The sequence below is a fragment of the Notechis scutatus genome, chromosome Z, assembly GCF_049901735.1.
Source record: "Notechis scutatus isolate UNSWTSFEM ecotype Mainland chromosome Z, rNotScu1.2, whole genome shotgun sequence".
NCBI classification, from domain to species: Eukaryota; Metazoa; Chordata; class Lepidosauria; order Squamata; family Elapidae; genus Notechis; species Notechis scutatus.
In genome coordinates, this window is record NC_142025.1 from 137812548 (window position 1) to 137833704 (window position 21157).

The 21157-nt window shown below is 37.7% G+C and overlaps 2 protein-coding genes across 5 annotated transcripts in view; both read right to left on the reverse strand.

Annotated features, from left to right (window-relative positions):
- The window catches only part of KASH5 (KASH domain containing 5), a 42159-nt gene extending 37238 nt beyond the window's left edge, over positions 1–4921 (reverse strand). The window contains exons 1-2 of the mRNA XM_087947452.1: positions 4846–4921; positions 2255–2371 (exon numbers count right to left, since the gene is read on the reverse strand). Of these exons, the coding sequence (XP_087803578.1) occupies positions 2255–2371; positions 4846–4921 (193 nt within the window). The remainder of the gene's footprint in view (positions 1–2254; positions 2372–4845) is intronic.
- Positions 4922–9859: 4938 nt separating this feature from the next.
- Positions 9860–21157, reverse strand: part of LOC113418548 (leukocyte antigen CD37) — a 60273-nt gene continuing 48975 nt past the window's right edge. The window contains exons 1-5 of one of the 4 annotated variants that reach the window (XM_087946302.1): positions 20928–21137; positions 14179–14356; positions 13270–13401; positions 12031–12117; positions 9860–10363 (exon numbers count right to left, since the gene is read on the reverse strand). In XM_087946302.1, the coding sequence (XP_087802428.1) occupies positions 10031–10363; positions 12031–12117; positions 13270–13401; positions 14179–14316 (690 nt within the window). In that variant the 5' untranslated portion in view covers positions 14317–14356; positions 20928–21137 and the 3' untranslated portion in view covers positions 9860–10030. Of the gene's footprint in view, positions 10364–12030; positions 12118–13269; positions 13402–14178; positions 14357–15426; positions 16926–20927; positions 21138–21157 lie in introns of those variants that run through there. The other 3 variants (XM_087946301.1, XM_087946300.1, XM_087946299.1) reach the window with 3 other exon arrangements.

The window sequence follows — 21157 nt, forward strand, 5'->3', positions numbered from 1 at the left end:
CTATTCCATTGATTAACTGTTCTCAGTGTCAGAAAATTTCTCCTTACTTCTAGGTTGGATCTCTTTTTTATCAAACTTTCACTCATTACTTCTTGTTCTGTCCTCTGGTACTTTGGATAAGTCAATCTACCCTGTTTCTCCAACAATACGGCCTCCCCCAATAGGAAGTCCCAGCATGTTTTATAGGCATGAAATGAAATTAAGCCCCTCCCCCCAAATTAAGGCCTATATTAAAACATGTGAAATGGGGGGGGAATGGTGGGGGGGCTTGCCGTTAGGAAGTACTTTTGTTGCACACCTGGATATGGTGCTGCCTGCGTTGACCCCGATACGAAGTGCCCCACCAATGCCGAGGTCAACATCCAAGCCGTCGCCGCCCGCCCGAAGATGCAAGGGGGGGGAATTAAGTCACCCCCGAAAAGACGGCCTAGCCATTTTTTCGGGCTCAAAAAAAAATAAGACCCAGCCTTATTATAGGAGAAACACGGTACTCTTCTTTGTGACAGACCCTCAAGTACTGGAAAACAATTATCACGTCCTCCATAATCCTTCTCTTCGATAGCCTAGACATACCAGGCTCCCTCAACTGTTCATCATACAATTTAGCTTCCAGACCCTTTATCATCTTTGTTGCTCTTCTCTGCACTAGTGTCTCAGCATCTTTTTTGTATCATGGTGACCAAAACTGTACATACTATTCCAAGTGCTGTCTCATTAGTGTGATATAAAACAGTATTATTACTTCTTATGATTTTGATGCTATCCTTCTGTTGATGTAGCCCAGGGCTGCATTGGTTTTTTTTAGATGCTTAAGTTTTGTGTGGTGGCCATATTTTTCCCATTTAATTATTTTTTTAACTACTAAGTCTTTGGTGCTATGGTACTGAGTGTGTTGAGTACATGCAGATTAATCCAGTTTTTGACTACCATTGGGTGCAACAGATAAATTTAGAATTCACTCCTAAGCTTAGTCCCTTTTGTAGGCCTGACTATTCCCTTGCAGCACTAGTTGAAGACTGGGTTTGCTTGTTATCATCACCCCCTCCCACTTCACTCTGCATCTCTCTTCTGTATTTTACCTATCAACTGGGCTATTTTTGAACTCAGGCTTAGCATTCTTTAATCGCACTAGAACATGTTAAGAAATAATGTGACAGGTCACAGGTTCAAAAGTAGGATTGCAAAAGGACCAGTGAGAGAATTCTAAGTATCCATTTAAACTCTCCTCATTACACAAAAGAAAAGTGACTGGTAGATATTTCTTCTGCTAGCAGGTAAAAATTTGATGGGAAGGAAAATGAAATAAGAGAATCCAGTTTTTTAAAATTGGACCTACAATAAATAAAGATGACCCATTCACAAACCTCCTTACTTTGGCAGAATAAGGATTGTAATGGGGTATTTATGTTAGCATACTTTTTTGTCAGCTCAAGGACAGTGGATAGCATTTTTACTGAGCTATCAGAAAGACCCTACATCACTTCAGCAACTGCTGAGTGATGTTATGAAAATACTTTAAGTCTAGTGACAAAATGATTTAAGTCCTTGAGTGCCTTTTATCTACCCTCTTACAAAAATATTTTACTAAAATATTTTTACTATAGAATTCACTAGTTGTTGGAATGAGGAGATATAACATATAATCAAAGCATATAATCAAAAATCATTTCCATCCTGGACTGTTGTATATGCTTCTATACTACACAAGCATGAAAAATTATGTTAGTTTCTTCAGCATTTTAGGTTTTATTTGTTCTTCAAGCTTATATCCCTCATAGAATGAAGATATACTTAGATAATGGCTAGCAAGATCTAAGATTAAAAAAATACAGATAGTATTCACTTAACAACTGAGACTTTCTGTCCCTTAACAATTGAGACTGGTAAATCTGTCACTAAGCAACATGATCATTAAGTGAGATGTCACAGTGACTTGAGATTTCACTGCCAGCTTCTCCAATTGACTCTGCTTGTCAGAAGCTAGCTGTGAAGCACATAAATGGTGATCATGTGCCCATGGGGATGTTGCAAGTAAGTGTGAGGACCAATTGTAAAGTTACTTTTTCATCGTAACTTCAAACAGTTGCTAAAGAGGCCACTTGATAAGCAAGGACTACCATTAAATCAAACTCCAGTAACTGAGATTTTCTGTTGGAGTACATTGATAAAATAACATTCTCAAAAACTCTTAGCAAAATAAAGAGCTTTTTATTAAATGCTAAGTGCTTCCAAATGGTATTAAAATGTTTTTTACCTGTTTCTTCTGGGTCACATGCTTTGAATGTGCATTTTAGAACATGTTCTTCCGAGTACTGGCCTGCATTCAAAATGATATTTTTATTGCTGATACCAATGCTGTCCCACGGCATTGCTAAGAAATTAGGAAGTTACATTTAATAAAAAATGTGGATGTTTTTATTAAGATTTGCTCAGCCTATTCTTGACCTTTCTTCTCTTTAAAAAAAATCAAAGAAAAATCTTAACTGGCTCTCTATGGTCCGTGATTCTGCTTTTTTTCATAGGTATAACCGATTCTGAAATTTGTATTTTTTAGTTATATAAAATGACTGCTAACTTTTTATTTTAGAACATACATAGGAAATCTTAGGATGTTACATTTGCCTCTTTGCTCTGAGCTATACATATATATGGTTACACATATCTATAGCCTCTATGTGTCAAATCCCTGTATCTACTCTAAAGAAAGAAAAAAGAAATCTGAACCATTGCTAATTAATACATCCAACATCTCCTTTTTAGGGAAAGTGTTGAAAAGATGCTTTGGCTCCAGATGTAAAGTCTTTTAGAGACAATGAAATATCTGAGCTGTTTTTAGTTTAGAGTTCAGACCTGGATAGAGCTGGAATGGCTTTAATTGGGTGATTCCCTTGGGCTCTCCCTTGATGGTCCCACAGGGGATTTCCTTTTACCTCTTCTGTTTAATTATCCACCAGTTCAAAGACTGATATTATCAGAAAGCTGATTAGACTCAGTAATATATTGTACCCTGGGCTAAGCCAGATATTGTCAACCCCCAAAGTATATCCAAAGAAACAAGATTCACATATAATGAATTTAATTTCAGAAAGTATGTGTGTGTTTGTGTGTGTGTAAAATTTCAGGAAGAAATGAATAACTTACTTATTTTGAAAACTAAATTAAGAAAATTTAGTTGTCATTTGTGAACAAATACATTAAGGTGTGTTCTCTGTCCCCCACCCCACTTCCATAAATTGCTGTATTGAGGCATTGCTGATTTCTTAAGGCTGAAATATCCCTCATTTTCCATGTTTTGCTTTCTGTTTCCAGATTCCAAAAATATCTTTACAGATGTCATGACTATCTTGATTCTGTACATGAAAACTATGAAGATCTAGACAGGACAAAATAAGTGAGATTGAACTCTAATAAGATAGCTGCTGTCTGTTCTAGCAGTTACTCTGAATGGGGTAGCACTCCTCCTGAAAGAGCAAGTCATGACTCCAAGTCATTGCTAGGATATCAAGGAACCTTAATTCAGCTTCATCTAGTATACACAGAAACCTGGAGTTAAAATACCTGGCAATGATATTTTCATTCATGCCCTCATCACCACTACGATAGACTACTAGAATGGGCTTTGAGAACTATCTGAAAATTGGAATTGGTGTAGAATGTAACCATATAATGATACCATCTATATTGTGGATGATGTACTGGCTTCTAATAGGTTTCCAGATTGAAAGGGTTGGTTTTACCCTTTAAAATTCTAAATGGTTGGTTCCTAGCATTTGCAAAACTATCTCTTCCTATCCAATTTGTTTCTGCTGGTTGTATATGCTGAATGTAGGTTCCCAAACTACAAGAGATGAAATATAGGAGCGATCTAAAGCAATTTCTCTGTTAAGGGTTCTATTTTGTGGAGAGGGATGCGGTGACTTAGTAGCTAGGACGCTAGCTTGTCAATCGGAAAGGTTGGCAGTTCAGTGGTTCGAATCGCTAGTGCCACGTAACGGAGTGAGCTCCCGTTACTTGTCCCAGCTTCTGCCAACCTAGCAGTTCAAAAGCATGTAAAAATGCAAGCTGAAAAATAGGGATCACTTTGGTGGGAAGGTAACAGTGCTCCGTGCACCTTCAGCATTTAGTAATGCCAGCCACATGACCACGGAGACATCTTCGGACAGTGCTGGCTCTTCAGCTTTATAACGGAGATGAGCACCACTCCCTAGAGCCGGAAACAATTAGCACATATGTGCGAGGGGAATCTTTATCTTTGTGGAATAGTCTTCTTCTAGAGATCACATTATCTTTTTAAAAACACCTGTTAAATGGAGTTGTTCTAGAGGGTTTTGAAAAATTGATATGCCCTAATATGGATTGGTGCCATCACATTTTAAAATGTGTTATGGTTTATTTTAATGTTCAAGTTTAATTTTATTATTACTTTTTACATTTTGTGCATTATATTTTTATATTACAAATCGTTAGGATTTGTGCAAGTTTGGTAGTACATAAATTAGATATATTCCTATATTTAAAGAATCATTAGCTTTAAGAATAAACATTTAATTCAAAATAAAATATTAGGTGAAAAATTGCAAATTTTTCATTATCTAAGTGCTGTAGGACAGAGACTGGCAGAGCCAGGAGGGAATGTAAAGCAGGACATCAGCTTGAAGTCCCTATATAGTCACAAGAAGACATGGTCCAACACCACCCCCATGCCACTGACCTGCAATAGAAATTAAAGCATACATTAATTTTAATAGTTAAATAGGTAGGGATAATGGTTCATAAAGCAGATACTCCCTACACTAAATATAAACTGCTATCATTTTAACATTTTCAGGAATAGCTAATACTTACTATCTGCTGACAAAACTGCAGTTAATTGCACAAATGCTGTATTCTCAAGAGTGTTGTGATAAGCATGATCCATCATCACTAATGAGTACCTCACTGAAAGCTTTGATCTACAGTAGAATGCTTTCATGGGGAAAAATGACATTTTTATTGTCTTGCAACAATTAACAGTTCTAAAATCTATAAAAAAAGAAGTCTCTTTAGTTAATTACATAACAGGCTTTATGGTTGCAATAAAAATATCCAATGGAATGTCAAGTCATTTATAAATTGGGCATCAAAGCTTCCCATCTACTCATTATATGGTTAGAACTGGGTAAGTATTTAGACTATGTAGTAATAAATTCCCCTAATCAGGAACACTTTTACTCCTTTTTATAGAGCACTCTGTGATGTTTTCATGCAATTGGAACAGATTTGTTAATCACTGTCAAGAATCAAAAATATTACTTTCTTTATTTCTCATCAGAGAGGGATTAGGAAAAAAAAATAAACTGTTCCCAGGACAAACTAGAAACAGCTTCAGGTTTATTTAAATAAATAATACTAAGTTAGAATTTAATATTTCCATATGAAGACATCTGACCAAATTATTTCATTTGGCCAAATGATCTCAAATTTCCAACCCATGTGTGGTTGGTAAAAATTTGACCATATAGGTGGCATATAACCAATCAATCAATCAATACAATCCACTATAAATGACATTCTAGGACATTTGAGACCCTTTTTTAAAGGAAATGGTAGTATATTAGCATCTGTGCAATCATTCTTTTAGAATAATATCAATTTAGGAAGACAGAAGGAATTTTAAAGCAGTCCTCAAATCTATGAGCTTTATAACAGAGATGCTCACGAGGCACTGTAAGCGCTAATAGCCATGAACCCATGTTTTTACTAATGGATTAGGCAATGCTATTAAAATAATAAATATATATTTAAAAAAAAAGATTCGGATTGGAACAGTTAAGAAAGCGGACTGCTTTGTCCGACAACCAATTTGCAGCGTTATTACAAATCTGCATGCGTTAAATCGACTGAAGAGGGAAACCCTGGAGCTACGAAGCCACCGAACAATGTGGTCCTTCAAACGCTCCACGATAGAAAGCGTTTTTGCTCACGGCATGGAAGGATTACTACAGCAAGAGGGAAGGGAATTCACTGCGACCACCTCAGCCTGGGATGCGCTTGTGAGAAAAGGAAGAGCGATGGCGATGGAAAGGAGTTTCCCCCTCAGAAAATAAAGGAAATGGGGGGGGGGGACGACAATTCCTCTTCCATGACGCGAGCCAAGATGGAGAAGGAGCTTGGCGGTTGGGGCGCGCGCCTTTTTCCAGGCGCTTGGGCGGGGTGGTGGGGAAAGGGAAGTTAATGGCGGATGCTGTTCCCTCAGCTTAACGTCTGGAAAATGCAAGTCCCTAATTCGCTGCGGGGAACCAATAGTTCACTTGGTGATAGTATAAGCCAGAACCAAATAATGCCCTATTTTAAAATCCAGTTGTTTGAGTTTGTAGAAAAATAGTTTAGTGACCATTCAAAATTACAATGGCACTGAAAAAAGTGACTTGTGACCATTTTTCCCATTTATGATTGTTGCATCATTCCCATAGTCATGTGGTTTATTGAACTGAATTCTTTATTGTCATTGTATGTATATATACAGTATACATACAACGAAATTCACATAACACGCAGAGACCAGATTCCTTGCACACACAGAAGACAATCCCCAAACACCTCCCCACTGACCAAAATTCCCTGCCTCCTAAAAACACACAAGCATCCATACAACAGACCAAGTAATACTGGCCAAAAGTTCACTGATGGTGGTCCTTAAGTTCATTGTTAAGTGCAATTTATATATATTCGGATGCTTGACAATTGACTCACATTTATGGCAGTTGCAGTCCTGGAGTCATCTGATCTCCTTTTGCATCCTTCTGTCAAGCAAAGTCAATGGGGAAACTGGATTCATTTAACAACCATGTTACTAATTTAAGAATTGGAGTGATTCACTTCACGACTGTGGCAAGAAAAATCATAAAATGGGGCAAAACTAACTTAACAAATGTTTCACTTAAATTTTGGACTCAATTGTCATAAGTTGACTACCTGTACTAAGGACTTATTCTAGTCATAGCCATCTTTCACTCTTGTGTTAATCAACATCATGGGATAAAAATGTGGATAATCAATTACTTTATACAGTACATTAAACTTGAATTGTAAAAAGAATGTGCCTCTAGGTCATAGTTGCTATTTTCTTCAGCAATAAATAGTACTAGTACTGTAGTAAAATTGTGGTTTGTAAAAGGCAGCACTCTATTTATTTATTTTATTTTATTTGTCAAGCAAGTATTAGATAATAGGTATAAGCATAGTGATGAATACATGAAATGGATATGAATAAAAAAGAAACAATAGGACAGGGACGTTAGGCACGTTGGTGCACTTATGCACACACCCTTACAGACCTCTTAGGAAAGGGGTGAGGTCAATAGTAGACAGTCTAAGGTTAAAGTTTTTGGGGTTTGGAGAAGAAACCACAGTCAGGTAGAGTATTCCAGACATTGACCACTCTGTTGCTGAAGTTGTATTTCCTGCAATCAAGTTTGGTGCGGTTTACCTTGAGTTTGTATCTATTGTGTGCTCTTGTATTGTTGTGGTTCAAGCTGAAGTATTCATTGACAGGTAGGACATTGCAGTAGATAATTTTATGTACTATACTTAGATCGGACCGAAGGCGGCGTAGTTCTAGGTTGTCCAGGTCTAAAATTTCAAGTCTGGTGGCATAAGGTATTCTGCTACGAATAGAGGAGTGGAGAACTCTTCTCGTGTTAGGAATCATGATATGAGGATTTCCTGACAACTTTTTAAGATTCAGAAATTGGGTTAATGTGTCAACTAGCAGATTTTGCTGTCACCTAATTCTTTTCTGCACTGCAATATTATATACTCTATATATGATGTCTAAAACAGCCAGAAATGAAGCGTTTAAGAAATCCCATTCAGGATGTGAAGGTCTTCCTTCTTGTGATGACCTGGAATTTTGTCCAGTCTTAACAACATCACTGGTTTATTGATTTTCCTGAATTTTAAAAAAAATTCCACCTTTCTATGGGCAGAATTTTCAGTCATATGCTTCCCATTGATATAACTTCTGAATTAGGCCCCTCCTCTGATTATACTTCTCACTGCAAGTTGGCATCTTCCTGTTTGGACATCCACTTTTAAATCAATAAAAAGAAAAGCAGTTGTATCATTCTTCCTATTATTTGGGATAGAGCCCAAGGAAGATCCCAGGGCAGGAAGGTTCTAAGGCAAAACTGACAAAAATTCTTGTCAGATTTACTGGGGAAAGAAAGAAAGTCTAGTCTAGCCTTTCACTTTTTACTATTGTGGGGTCCTTGGTGTTCTCTGAATCTGGTAGTTCTCTTGCTGATGTTATCATGTTTTATTACCAAAGTAGATATCATCAGTGCTAGATGATTAAACTTATAGCACTGATGTTACCTAATTCATTATCTAGTTTGCTAATAAAACATGTGCTGGAAAACTGCCAAGCTCAGAGAACATCAATGACTCCACAGTTCAACCCCGAGCTACAAATATTTTCATCTGTTGATTCTTTCACTATTACATCATTGAAGAAGAGTGGAGAGGAGACTTTCAATATCCTACTAATTTATTTTTAAAAAGTGATCAATAGATGAACAGAAGCGGGGAGAAGGATTCGTCAATCAAGATTTCTTCAGAAGATGGGACAACACACACACACACACACACACACCAGCAGCAGCAGCAGCAGAAATCTAGAATGAAATAAATACAGGAAGTCAGGAATTTGAGGAACCATGGAGTTGAGGCCTTAAATGAAATGAAGCACAAATCTCTGATATTTTGGAACAGGTTGGAAAACACTCTTGATGCCTAGCAGGAAAAGATGGGTGAAAGTTGCATTCCCAGGGCAGATAGAGGACAACACTTTGCATTCTTGCCCTTGAGTGAATGAGCCATTCTCATGCTATGACAATTTATTGTGCAGATAAGCACTCAGTCTGTACTGTAGTTCAGAATAAACCATTTTTATCAAGAGATCTTGATGGTGGTGTTTAAAAAAATTATTAGTTTGCAAAAGAATGTGCAGAGAAAAACAATGAAAAAAGAAGAGAGAGATATAAAAAATGACTTCTCCCTTCGTCAAGACATACACAATTTCAGTAACACCACCTAGGAGATCTTGATGATTTTAGAATCACACAAATAAGTATATAATCTCAATATGATGTTGTTGAAATCCTAGCCCAGTATGTGGAGGCTATATGGGTCTGGATGGGAGGAACAGAAAAGACTATTGAAAAGACTATGTGCCCCCCGCATACACCACTACTAGGAATACAATTTCATTTTTAACTCTCAATAGGATGGTACTTTTCCTTATGATTGTGCCCCATAGGGCTCAGTCTCAGATCTTTTGTACTCTCAATTCCTATTCAGAGAGCAGGTGCTCTTGTGACCAAGAGATTTTTCACAGACACATGTGCACCTTTTTCTGAGTTGGAAGGCTCTTCAAACAATCAGTTATGCCCTGGCCACTTCACAATTGTATTACAGCAATGAAGCTGCCCTTGAAGACCATCCAGAAGCTACAACTGGTCATAGGTGTGCTTCAAATTCTATCCATCAAACAGTGTTATGGAACCTAAATGGTGTCTACTTGTTTGCAATGCCTACCATTTGGAATACAATTTACCTTCAGAGATTCATGCAGCTACCATGGTATTTGGAAGACTTAGTGATAAAAAGAAACCAGGCTGTCTAAGAATACAGTGGCTGGACACCATTGAAGCTGATGCCTGCCAGAGCATGGAAGAACTCAAGTAGTGCAAAATGGAAAGATTGGAAAGATCTAGCCAATAGAATTGCCCAAGAGCTGGACACGACTGAGTGGATAACATCGTCATCATCACTATCGTAATATCCCAGAAAAAAAACATTATTTCATCTTTGAGGGCTTTTTCAAAATGATAACTTTTATTTTGAATTTTTGAAGGAAACATTTCCCCCTTTTGTAGGACCAACCTCACTTTAAACTTTTGATGTGACAATAGAAATATTTGGGAAGCTAGAACATTTTCCACTAGCCCAGGTATTATGTTTTCTCAATGCCTCATGTGTTTCTAATGCCTTATATCTTCCTCCAGAAGAAAAAGAAATGACGCTTTCGTGGAGTGACCTTGTGATTTGGGGTCACAGGCAGGGTCTTCTTAATTGGATGAGGGACTGCTAAAAGCCCATTCCGAATGGCCAGCAATCTGTGCCTCTTATCACTGATTGGCTCTTCTTTTATCAGTTTGGCTTCAGGCATCTGCTGACTCTTAAGATGCTGGGGCAAGCGAAAAATAAGAAAAGTTAGCTTTGGCCTAAGCTGAGGGAAACCTAGCTTGAAGATCTTAAGCCCAGAAGTTGTTGTCTCTGGCTCAGCACTGTTTTCTTCTTCATTAGACATTGATTTATTGTCCTAGAAAGAAGGAGATAAAAAGCAATGAAAATAGGGGACAGGAGTATTATTATTGTCTTCTGAGCTCCCTACATTTCTAAACATCCTCATCCTATATCCCACCAAAAAACTGTTCCTTTATAAGGAATAAAATAGTTGTGTTGCCCAGAAGTGCCAGAACGTATAGTCCAACTCATCTGGAATATCCTAGAGAAGGGTAGTCCTGAAGATTTGTGTGAATTTGTTAAACCTATATGATCAGAGAATGTATGTTAAGAGCGGGGGTGATTTTGGAATCCAAATTTTTTGGTCTTCTTAACTCTAGGATAGGGAACTATGAATTTGATCAAAGATTAGTAAAAGGAAGGGACTCATAAGTTCTGATTATGAAAATTGGTTGGATAGATGGTTATAGGTTTAACAAATGCTGTTACCTTTAATCATTGAATAAATCATCTTCAGAAATACAGTGCTTTAGTATCAAATTCTGGGAAAGGGCCAGAGAACAAAGAAATTATTGCCTTTGGTCCTTGCTTAAAAGGTATTGAATTGCCTGCTGTCAGACATGTGAATAAAAATCCAAAACATAGCATGTATGTTAACTTGTGGATTTTCTCACTTTGGGAAATGATATAGTAGCTTGCTGTCAGGTTCCTAGTGAGGGAAGACTAAAAAATCCCTAGAACAAGTCAAGAATCTATACCTTTTTAATCTCATATCTAACTAGTTTGGATTCTGATTCAATTTTAATGAATTTTTTGTATTTCATTAAAAGAGGTAGTTGAGATATTAAAAATGACAGCACTTTACTAATTTCTTTGATTCCCATAATAGACAAGGTGGACAAGTGATAAAACAAACATATAAGTTATGGCCCTGACATTCTTGCATGCACAAAACACAAGTATTGAATGGTGAAACTTGATTCATGACATCACAATGCCCACTTCATTGTTCTGGCAGTTTTTTTCTTCACTGCCTTGCCTCAAGTCCTTTAGAGCAGAATCCATTAGAGAGTAATAATCAGTTGGCAAATTATGGAAGAGAGAGAATGCTCCTACCTGCTACTGTTACAAAAAACAAACCCACCCCCTCAAAAAAAAAAACCCCATTATCCTTAATATGCAAAAATAGGTATAGCTCACACGTAATATAACATTAATTTCCCAATCACATTTGTTAAAGCATGCAAGAAGGCATTGTGAGGAATTCAATATGGTCATTTAGAAGAAATAACGTCTACTCATATGACTGGCACACCTGCTTGCACCACCCATTTTAGAATCTTGCAGTAAAGTATCCAATCTTTAAGTGGTCATGTCTATATTTTGGGGGCAAGAAGGTAGATGAAAATAGATGAAAAAATAAGCAAAATTACATAACTCATAATAACGGAAAGGGGTTGGGTGAAAATTTGAGAGGTTTTTTTTAAATTAAATATGCCACAGTTTTTATAGCTTTCTACCTTAGAATGACAAGAACGTTGTTTGTTTTCAGCAGTTATAGTCAAAAGGGACTCCAAAGATCACAGAGAGAGGACTCAAGGGCCATGTATTATTTACCTCTAATATAATACCACCTGTCTCTTCAACACATTCTTTTCTTCTCTTACACACAAACTTGTACAGCACACAGCCTAAATCTGGCAGGAAAAGGTAAGCAAATATACTCATATTTTGCATACTGACCTCCTCCTTTGGATGAATCTCTTTTTGCTCAATAGAGGTCAAAGATTTCTCCGAAAACATCATATCACCTGTATGGTTATCAGTCATCTGCAAAGAGCAATATAGGCTTGAATAGGATTGGCAAAAGAAAAAGGATCTGTTTTCAAAAACCCTAATGCCTAAGGCCCTGCGTGGTTATGGGACCTTTTGATCCAAATTTCCAGGCAGTCCCCTGTGATGCACAGGAAAATACCCATTCCATCAATATGATTTCCTTAGAGTCTGATGGTATTGAACTAGACAAGTAGGAGAGGGAAATGTATGTTCAAATATGTTCCAGGTTATATATAGACCACAGCAAAGAAGCAGTACAACTTTTTGGAGCATTTAAATCAGGTCCCTGCTATGGCTGGCCTCAAGCTTGGGCAAGACCTGTGGCAGTTGTCTTCCTGGAACGAGCACCGCTGGATAGAGGACTACCTGGCATTCACACTGGGCAGTAAAGAGGTCGGAAAGCCATGTTTATGATTTCCCATAATATTCTTGATGTCAATTTTCTCTGGGACATTGCTGAAATGAAAATGGTGAATTTGTAGCGCTAACTGCCAAAGAATGATGGGAATCTCAAATCTGTAAGGTGAGTGCAGGCCACTGGTAAGCCACTGAAACTATAGCTACTACCAAAGAATGCTGACCGATATTGGATTTTCTTTATTCCTGTATAGAATGGATTGCATCATTTCAGTCAGCATAGTTTGGGATTTGCTTTACTGAACTTTGCTGAATATTCCTACCAGGTAGAGAGCCAAATTAGAATTATCTTCCTTACGTGCTTTTTTTCATATTGGCAGACAGTTTTGGGAGCAAAAGTGTATCTCATCTCTATCATTCTGTGCCGTTTGCCCCACCACTTTAATCTGCTTCCTATATAAAGCAGTTCTTAATAGTGCTGGTAATAAAGAAGCAGTGCAGGAAAGAGAATAAATATGGATTCATAGCTGTGTTAGAACCAAAGTTTCATTTAATTATATGAATATTCATATCTCCTAATATCTGATCTTGTGTATGTGTGTGTGTGTATGATAAATGCATAAAAACTTAATAATAGTTGACTACATCAAAACGCAGCGGAATTAGCTTTAAGACATTGAAAAACAAACCATAAGTTAGGGCTCTATCAATGTATCAAAGTGAATATAACTATCCAAGATTCTTAATGTTTAAATAACCTATGTTTCCCATTTTCTGTAGTTTACTTACTTTGCTGATTTCATAGTGTCTGAAAAAAGTGGAATTTCCCACTTTCCGCTGCTTATTCTCCTCATGATGGTAGTTGGGGGGCAGCTTATCAATGTCAACTGGAGTATCAAATTGATCTTTCCCCAGCACTTCCTACAAATGGCAAAGAATGGTCCTTATGTACAGTATAGAGAAAGTACCGTATATACTTGAGTATAAGTCGACCCGAATATAAGCCGAGGCACCTAATTTTACACAAAAAAACCTGGGAAAACTTATTGACTCGAGTATAAGCCGAGGGTGGGAAATGCAGCAGCTACTGGTAAATTTCAAAAATAAAAATAATTAATTTGGGAAACAATCTCACTATCATGAAAGGTTTAATTGATTCACTAACCCAAAAGAAGAAGATGATGATGACAGCGGGAGGCAGGAGTCACTCTCTTCCCCTCCCTCGGAGGCCCCCTGAGTCAGGAGTCACTACCGCCGGCGCGGCCCCAGTCCCGCCGCCTCGGGAAGGGAAAGGCAAAGCGCTTTTTGCCTTTCCCTTCCCGGCTGGCTGTTGGGAGTCGCTGCCGGAGGCCGCGACTCCACACCATTTTTTTTCAGAGGAGAATCTGACTCGAGTATAAGCCGAGGGGGATTTTTTCAGCACAAAAAATGGGCTGAAAAACTAGGCTTATACTCGAGTATATACAGTAAGCTATACTTAGTCAATGAAAATTAAAAAGTGCACAGACAATCATATGTCTCAAAAATAATTTCCAAGAATGGACTTACCAAAATTTGGCTAAAATAGGTAAACTTGAGAACATAATTCAGACAAAAATTTGCATGCAATTATTACATCAGCTTGAATGTAAAATAGATTCTCTACAGGAAATTATCTTAGAAATTATCTGATAATTGGACGGTTCTTTTTCTCCTTACCCGACTTTGTTCAAAGAGGTTGCTAATCTTCTGGAACAGTGTGTCCATGCTGGAAGGGAGGAAGACAGCAGAAGCTATATTCCCCTGCTTCAGAGATGTCAGTCCCCATAGCCAGCACAAAACTACCGGTAGCAGCATCTTTGCCTAGTCCGCCGTTCTGCAGCTACCTGAACTAGACCTGCATAAAAGGCAGAAACGGGAGGAAAGATCAGAGAAGAAATATCTTACAAACACTGCTCCTTCAGCTAGCTGTTCCCTAGCACCATGCATGTTTATATATCCCCCTCCAATATTCCTCCATCGTCTCTTTTCCCACAATTCATGTATCTGATTGGTGAAACTGAGCCTAAACAGAATCCTGTCTCCTCCCCGAATCCTACTCACAAAGAGTTTTGCCATCCACAGTCACTTCTCAATAGCTCGAGCTATTCTCCTCACATCTGGATTCAGAGATCAGCCTGCTAGCTCTCCACCGTCTCTACCAAATTCTAATCAGTTCCTTTCAGCCAACAGTTGATTTTAAAAAAAAAATCCAGAACTTGCTGACATCACTGAACATTTGTTACATTATTGTTTCTCTATAGATCAGGAGTGGGCAACTATGACACCTTTATGACCTGTGGACTTCAAGTTCCAGAATTCCATAGCCAGCATGGCTGGCTTAAGAATTCTGGGAACTGAAAAACATAGGTCATAAAAGGGCCATAGTGGCCCACCCCTGCTGTTTTGTTGGTCGGGATTAGGAGACTGTTATTTTTAAATTCACCCTTCCCTATTGTGGATGTGTGCCAGAGATATTTGATATAATTACCATAATTACCAAGCAAAGTTGGAGATAAAAGGAGCCATAATCTGATGTTTATGTTTCTCAACCTCAGTAACTTTAAAGATATGTAGATTTCAATTCTCAGCTGGCTGGGAATTCTGGTAGTTGAAGTTCACACAGTGTAAAGTTGTTGAGGTTGAGAAACATAGATCAAACACATCTGGAGAAGGCTAAGTATTTAAGGCCTATTGCCCTAACAAATTATGGTTTCTAGTGTATGCATAGATAAAACAAGAAAATGAGATACAGTTTAAATGGTCAAACTTTTCCAGTAGGAGGGTACAGTAGCAGATGACTCCTTCAAGCCCATGATTCAACATCAACAATATACAAAAACAATACCATGCTTAAGAGTTTATAGTTTATTTGGTTAATCAAATTTTCTCTGATCACATAGTACATTGCATCATACACTAACTAACCATTGCCGGAACTGGCATGTCAAAGGTAGTTGGCTACCTTGTGGTTGAGTCTTTTCCGCAAAGTCCATCAATGAAACAAATATTTTCAGGATGTCTTTTTAAAACATCTGTAAGAAAGGTATCCTGTAGACAGAAATTTTGAAATCCAAGAATTAAATCAGTCATTTCATATAACAAATTCATAGCTAGGATGATAGATCTATATCTGTGACAGAGAAATTCCTTGAGGATGGACTCCAGCACCAGTTCAAAAGTTCAGAAGACTAAATCTCTAGTACTGGTAACCAACCCAGATTGGATCTTGCAAAATTATCCTGGAACACACATATTTACTTTCATTTGTGATAATTCAACAATACAAAGAACTTTGATAAAACTCTGTGGAGATTCTCAATCATCCAGATCATGGCTGTACTTTTCCAAAAGGCAACCAGATTTTATTGGGGTTTTTTTTTCCTTTGAAAATGTTCCACTTCTCATCCAAGAAGTTGTGATAAAATTCCAGTTTTCTTGTGTTACCATTAGATGGCAGCCTAGAGTTTCAATGAAAGTGGTAGGTCTTGGCCTAGAATCTTTCACTACTGAATGTGCAAAATGTCAGGAAATGTGTTCCACACCCCCAGGGAAAAATTGAGTGAGTGGGAGTATATTCATAACTGGGAAAAAGAGATTACATCATTTTGAACTCTCTTCCTAAGTTCATACAGTAAAATACAAACCTGAGAGTGGAAATACTTATGCTGATCTGGGACAGAATTTCTAAACTCTATTGGCGCAGTTATTTAATATGTGTCCAAATTTCTATAACTTTGAGGTTTGTGCCACTGAACAAATGCAGAATTTCCTTTCCTTTACTATGGCCAAAAATATTGAATATTCACTTGCAATATGTATTATGCAACACTTTCTATTGTGTTTATTTGTTTATGGGATGTATAGTCTGCCTTTTTGCCAACAGAGGCCCTCAGCAAGCATTATAAACAACAAAGTAATCAAAACATAATTTAAAAAGCATACTATACAACCATAAAAGGTCTGCATAAACATGTACATTTTGTTGGCATCTTTTAATTGTGAACAAATAAGCATGAAAACTCATTATTTTTCCTATTCTTTTGTTGGAAGAAATGTCCATCTGGGTTCCAAGTGGGAAGAAAGATACTGGAAACATGGAGGCAGCTTGGAATGATGGTTCAATGGTGAACCAGAACCACCAAGCACATGTGATTCTGGGTAGATGACCACATGGAGTACTAGCGAGTGAGATATATTTATATACCTTCTCTTGGGCCTTGCAAGAAATGTACCCTATGGTTGTCAGACCCCTGGGGGCTATGCGGGGATCTAGCTAACCTTGTAGGCAGTCTGTGTCCCAGGCTTGGTTGAATCTTGCTGGGTGATGAGGTAATGAAGAGGGTTATGTTCAGGGGTGGGATACGACAGGGTTAACTACCGCTTCAGGATTTACGAGGTTCGGTGATTTATGATGTGCTTCCCTGCATGCTGCAAGCTCACGCTGCTGCGTGCAGAGAAGCAGCCTTTGAAACGGCCCTCTTTTCCTGCTTTTTTAACTGCAGCTGTGCCTCGTTTGGCAGCTGAAGTTGAAAAATCAGGAAATGAAGATCAGGCAAGAGCCCGGGTGGGCATGTGGGCAAAAACATCTGCAGACATAGAACTGGCTCTATGTCTGCTGCTCTTCAGAGCTACCGGTTCTACAGAGGTGGACAGGACCGACAGAAACCCACCCCTGGTTATGTTCTGAAAGGGTGTTGGGCAATTCCTATTATGGCCTAATGGCTTTCTCCTGGTTTGGATCTTGAGTTAGAGCTAATCCTATCACCCTGGCCTTTTGTCTTGTAGATAGGATGGCCCAGTCTTTCTGGGGCTATTAATAAAGGTGGGAGCTGTTTTCCAAGAGCATGGTTCTTCTTTTCTCATCTAGGGAGGTATAATATTCTGCCTTTTTAGTATTTTCTATAATATTTCATTCTTCTAGGAGAGGGGTGGGTACTAACTTTCTACACTCTGCATTACATCCTACAACACCTTGAATCTCCAAATACCTAAGCAAGGGTCCTCTTTGTAGACTTCAGTTCAGCATTCAATACCATCATTCCAGACACTCTTCTAAGTAAATTAAACCAACTAGCGGTACCTGAACACACTTGTAAGTGGATCATAAGCTTCCTAACAGACAGGAAGCAGCAGGTGAAGTAGGCAGAATCACATCCAATACCTGTACAATCAGCACAGCCCCCCCCCAAGGCTGTATGCTATCTCCACTTCTCTCTATATACCAATGACTGCATCTCAAACGATCCATCTGTTAAAATACTGAAGTTTGCTGATGACACAACAGTGATTGGTCTCGTTCGAGACAACAATGAATCTGCATACAGACAGAAGGTTATACAACTTGCCTCGTGGTGTAACCTGAACAATCTGGAACTGAACACAATCAAAACCATAGAAATGGTGGTAGACTTTAGAAGAGACCCTCCCATACTACCACCTCTTACAATACTAGACAACACAGTATCAACAGTAGAGACCTTCAAATTTCTAGGTTCTACTATATTACATGACCTAAAATGGACACTTAACATCAAAAACATCATCAAAAAAGCACAACAAAGAATGTTCTTTCTGCGCCAACTCAGAAAGCTCAAACTGCCCAAGGAGCTGCTGATCCAGTTCTACAGAGGAATTATTGAGTCTATCATCTGCACCTCTATAACTGTCTGGTTTGGTTCTGCAACCCAACAGGACAGACACAGACTTCAGAGGATAATTATGACTGCAAAAAAAAACCAATTACTACCCACCTGCCTTTAATCGAGAACCTGTATATTGCACGAGTCAAAAAGAGGGCTGTAAAAATATTTACAGACCCCTCACATCCCGGACATAAACGGTTTCAACTCCTTCCCTCAAAACGACTCTATAGAGCACTGCACACCAGAACAACTAGACACAAGAACAGTTTTCCCCCGAAAGTCATCACTTTGCTAAACAAATAATTCCCTCAACACTGTTCAACTATTACAAAGTCTGCACTACTATTACTGTTAATCTCATCATTCCTTATCACCTATCCTCCCACTTGTGAATGTAGGACTGTAACTTTGTCGCTTGTATCCTTATGATTTATATTGACTGTTTCCTAGTATGATTTGATTGCTGATTGTATCCTATGACTATCATTAAGTGTTGTACGTTATGATTCTTGATTCTTAACAAATATATCTTTTCTTTTATGTATACTGAGAGTATTTACACTAAGACAAATTCCTTATGTGTCCAATCACACTTGAACAATAAAGTATTCTATTCTATTCTATTCTATTCTATTCTATTCTATTCTATTCTATTCTATTCTATTCTATTCTAATCTACACTTTATATCCTTGTGTTCTGTGGGATGAAATTCTAAAACAGTCTTAGTTGCAGAGAACCTGTGATTTCACTTTTTTCCCTCTCATTGCAGCAAATCTCATAACTGCAACTGTGCAAGTAGGAGGTTTAAATCTATTTCCCCACTCCATATTTTTATTTTTATATTGTGCATATAGATGAAAATTTAATTCATCTATTTAATTAAAAGAAAATAGATTTAAAGCATCAAATTTTGAAACTGACATCAAAAGACTAGGACAGCAGTTTATTTTTTTAAATGACATACAATTTTTATGCATTGTATGCATCGATATATATTTTCTGTTTGTTCGATCTGCAAGACTTTGTGAACAGAATCAAACTTTTATATAGTTCTATAGACTTTTCCCTTTAAATGCAATTTAGACAGCTATCAATATAGACAATATTATGAAATAACCTCAAGTCTTTCAATTAGGGGACTAATATGCTCTGTAAATACATACTCTGGGATCATGGCTCATACTCAACCATGATTTACTTAAACAGGGTTATATTGTAGCTTAAGTTCACATACCACACTAAGTCTGAAATTTATTGTTTAATGGCCCATTTTTTTATTGATTTTGTCATTTATTGGATTATGTTAATCTGTGCTACCTAATTTAACATTTTAGCAATTTGTATGTTTTTTCCACTTTTGTACATTGCCAAGAATCCATTGCAACTGGATAACCAATAAATTTAAAGAAACAATAAGCCATAATCCACTGTACAAACCACAATGGCTGGTCTCACATAGAGATGAAAGCTAAATGACACTACCTATGGGGGGAAAAAACACTATTATGGTTGGTATGGTCCTTTTTTGCCATCTGTACTTTTAATGTGATGATAACAATTACTAGTTTAAGAATATCCTAAAAGCCCGATTCATAACACAAAATGCATCCTACCAACCCTATAATTCTGGACTTTCGGTCCCAAGACACAATAGGAATTATATTCGAGCTGACTACCCTGAAGCAGTAATCCAGCACTTATATGTGAATACATGTGGCTGAATTCAAATACTTTATCTGAATGAACATATTGTACTCTGTCCCTCAAGTCTTACCACTCATCCTCCATTTTAAAGTATTTTATCCTTTCTCCCTTATCTTTTTCTTGTTTTACACACACCCTAAAGAGCCCTGGGAACAGTAAAGCATAAGTCTTGTTTGATCAGATCATCTTGTCTGTGAGTGGGGGATGAAATGCTATAGCTATGGGGCAATACTTTAGAACTGAAAGATCCAAAATCACTTATATCTGAAACTTAAGATAAGTCTTTCCCAGCCTTATCTTAATCTCTGGAAAGCAGTTGCCAATCACAGTCTAACAATTGTTTGGTTTTGATTTAGAATGTAAATCCAGCCACTGTGGTCAGCAAACTGTGTTTATGGCTTAGTGCAGTTTAAGAATTGTGATATTTAAAAAAAACTATTAAAACAAACCATGGCTTAAATCATGTGTGAACCTAGTTCTAGATAGTTTTCACTAATTGTCTCGATTCTGTGTCCTGATTTGCATCACATATTTTACTGAATAAATGATTTGGTTTGATTTACACAAATCTTGCTTAGCAACCATTCATTCATCAACTGTTTGAAGTTACAATGGCATTGAATAAGAAAACTTAGCACTGTTCCTCCAAGTTGCGTTTTATAATTTATGTTTACAACCAACAATGGCTGGGGTGATCAATTTAGTTTAGTAGTTAAGGCACCAGGCTGAAAGGAAGAATACTGGGAGTTCAAGTCCTGTCTTAGCCATGAAAGCCAGCTGGGTGACTTCAGGTCAATCGCTTTCTCTCTCTCCCAACCTACCTACCTAACAAGGTTGTTGTTGTTGTGAAGAAAATACGAGGAAGAAGAAATATCAGATATGTTCATTTCCTTGAGTGATTTATAAAAATAAAGACAGGAAATAAATCAAATATAGGCCAATATAAGACTTTTATTTCAATACCTGGTTCACTCCACTACCAATTAAATGCCTCAGGAAGAATCTGTAGGCAACAGCCCATTCTTGTTTTCAGCTACTGGCATTCAGGAAAGACTATTGGCTGCCAAAGTAGTATTTACCTGGAATACTGCTTGAATTTTTAGCTGGCACTCATCCATGAATATTAGCTTGTCAGATTTCTTTTAAATGCCATCTAAATTTTCTGAAAATTATCAGTGCAGAACCCGATTATACACGGGTCCCAGGTTTTTCAAGACTCATCATGATCAAGGTACGACCCATTCTTTCTCCCAATTCCTTTCCCATCCAACATTTTCCTCCCGTGGGGATGTGATATCAGTCTTCTAGA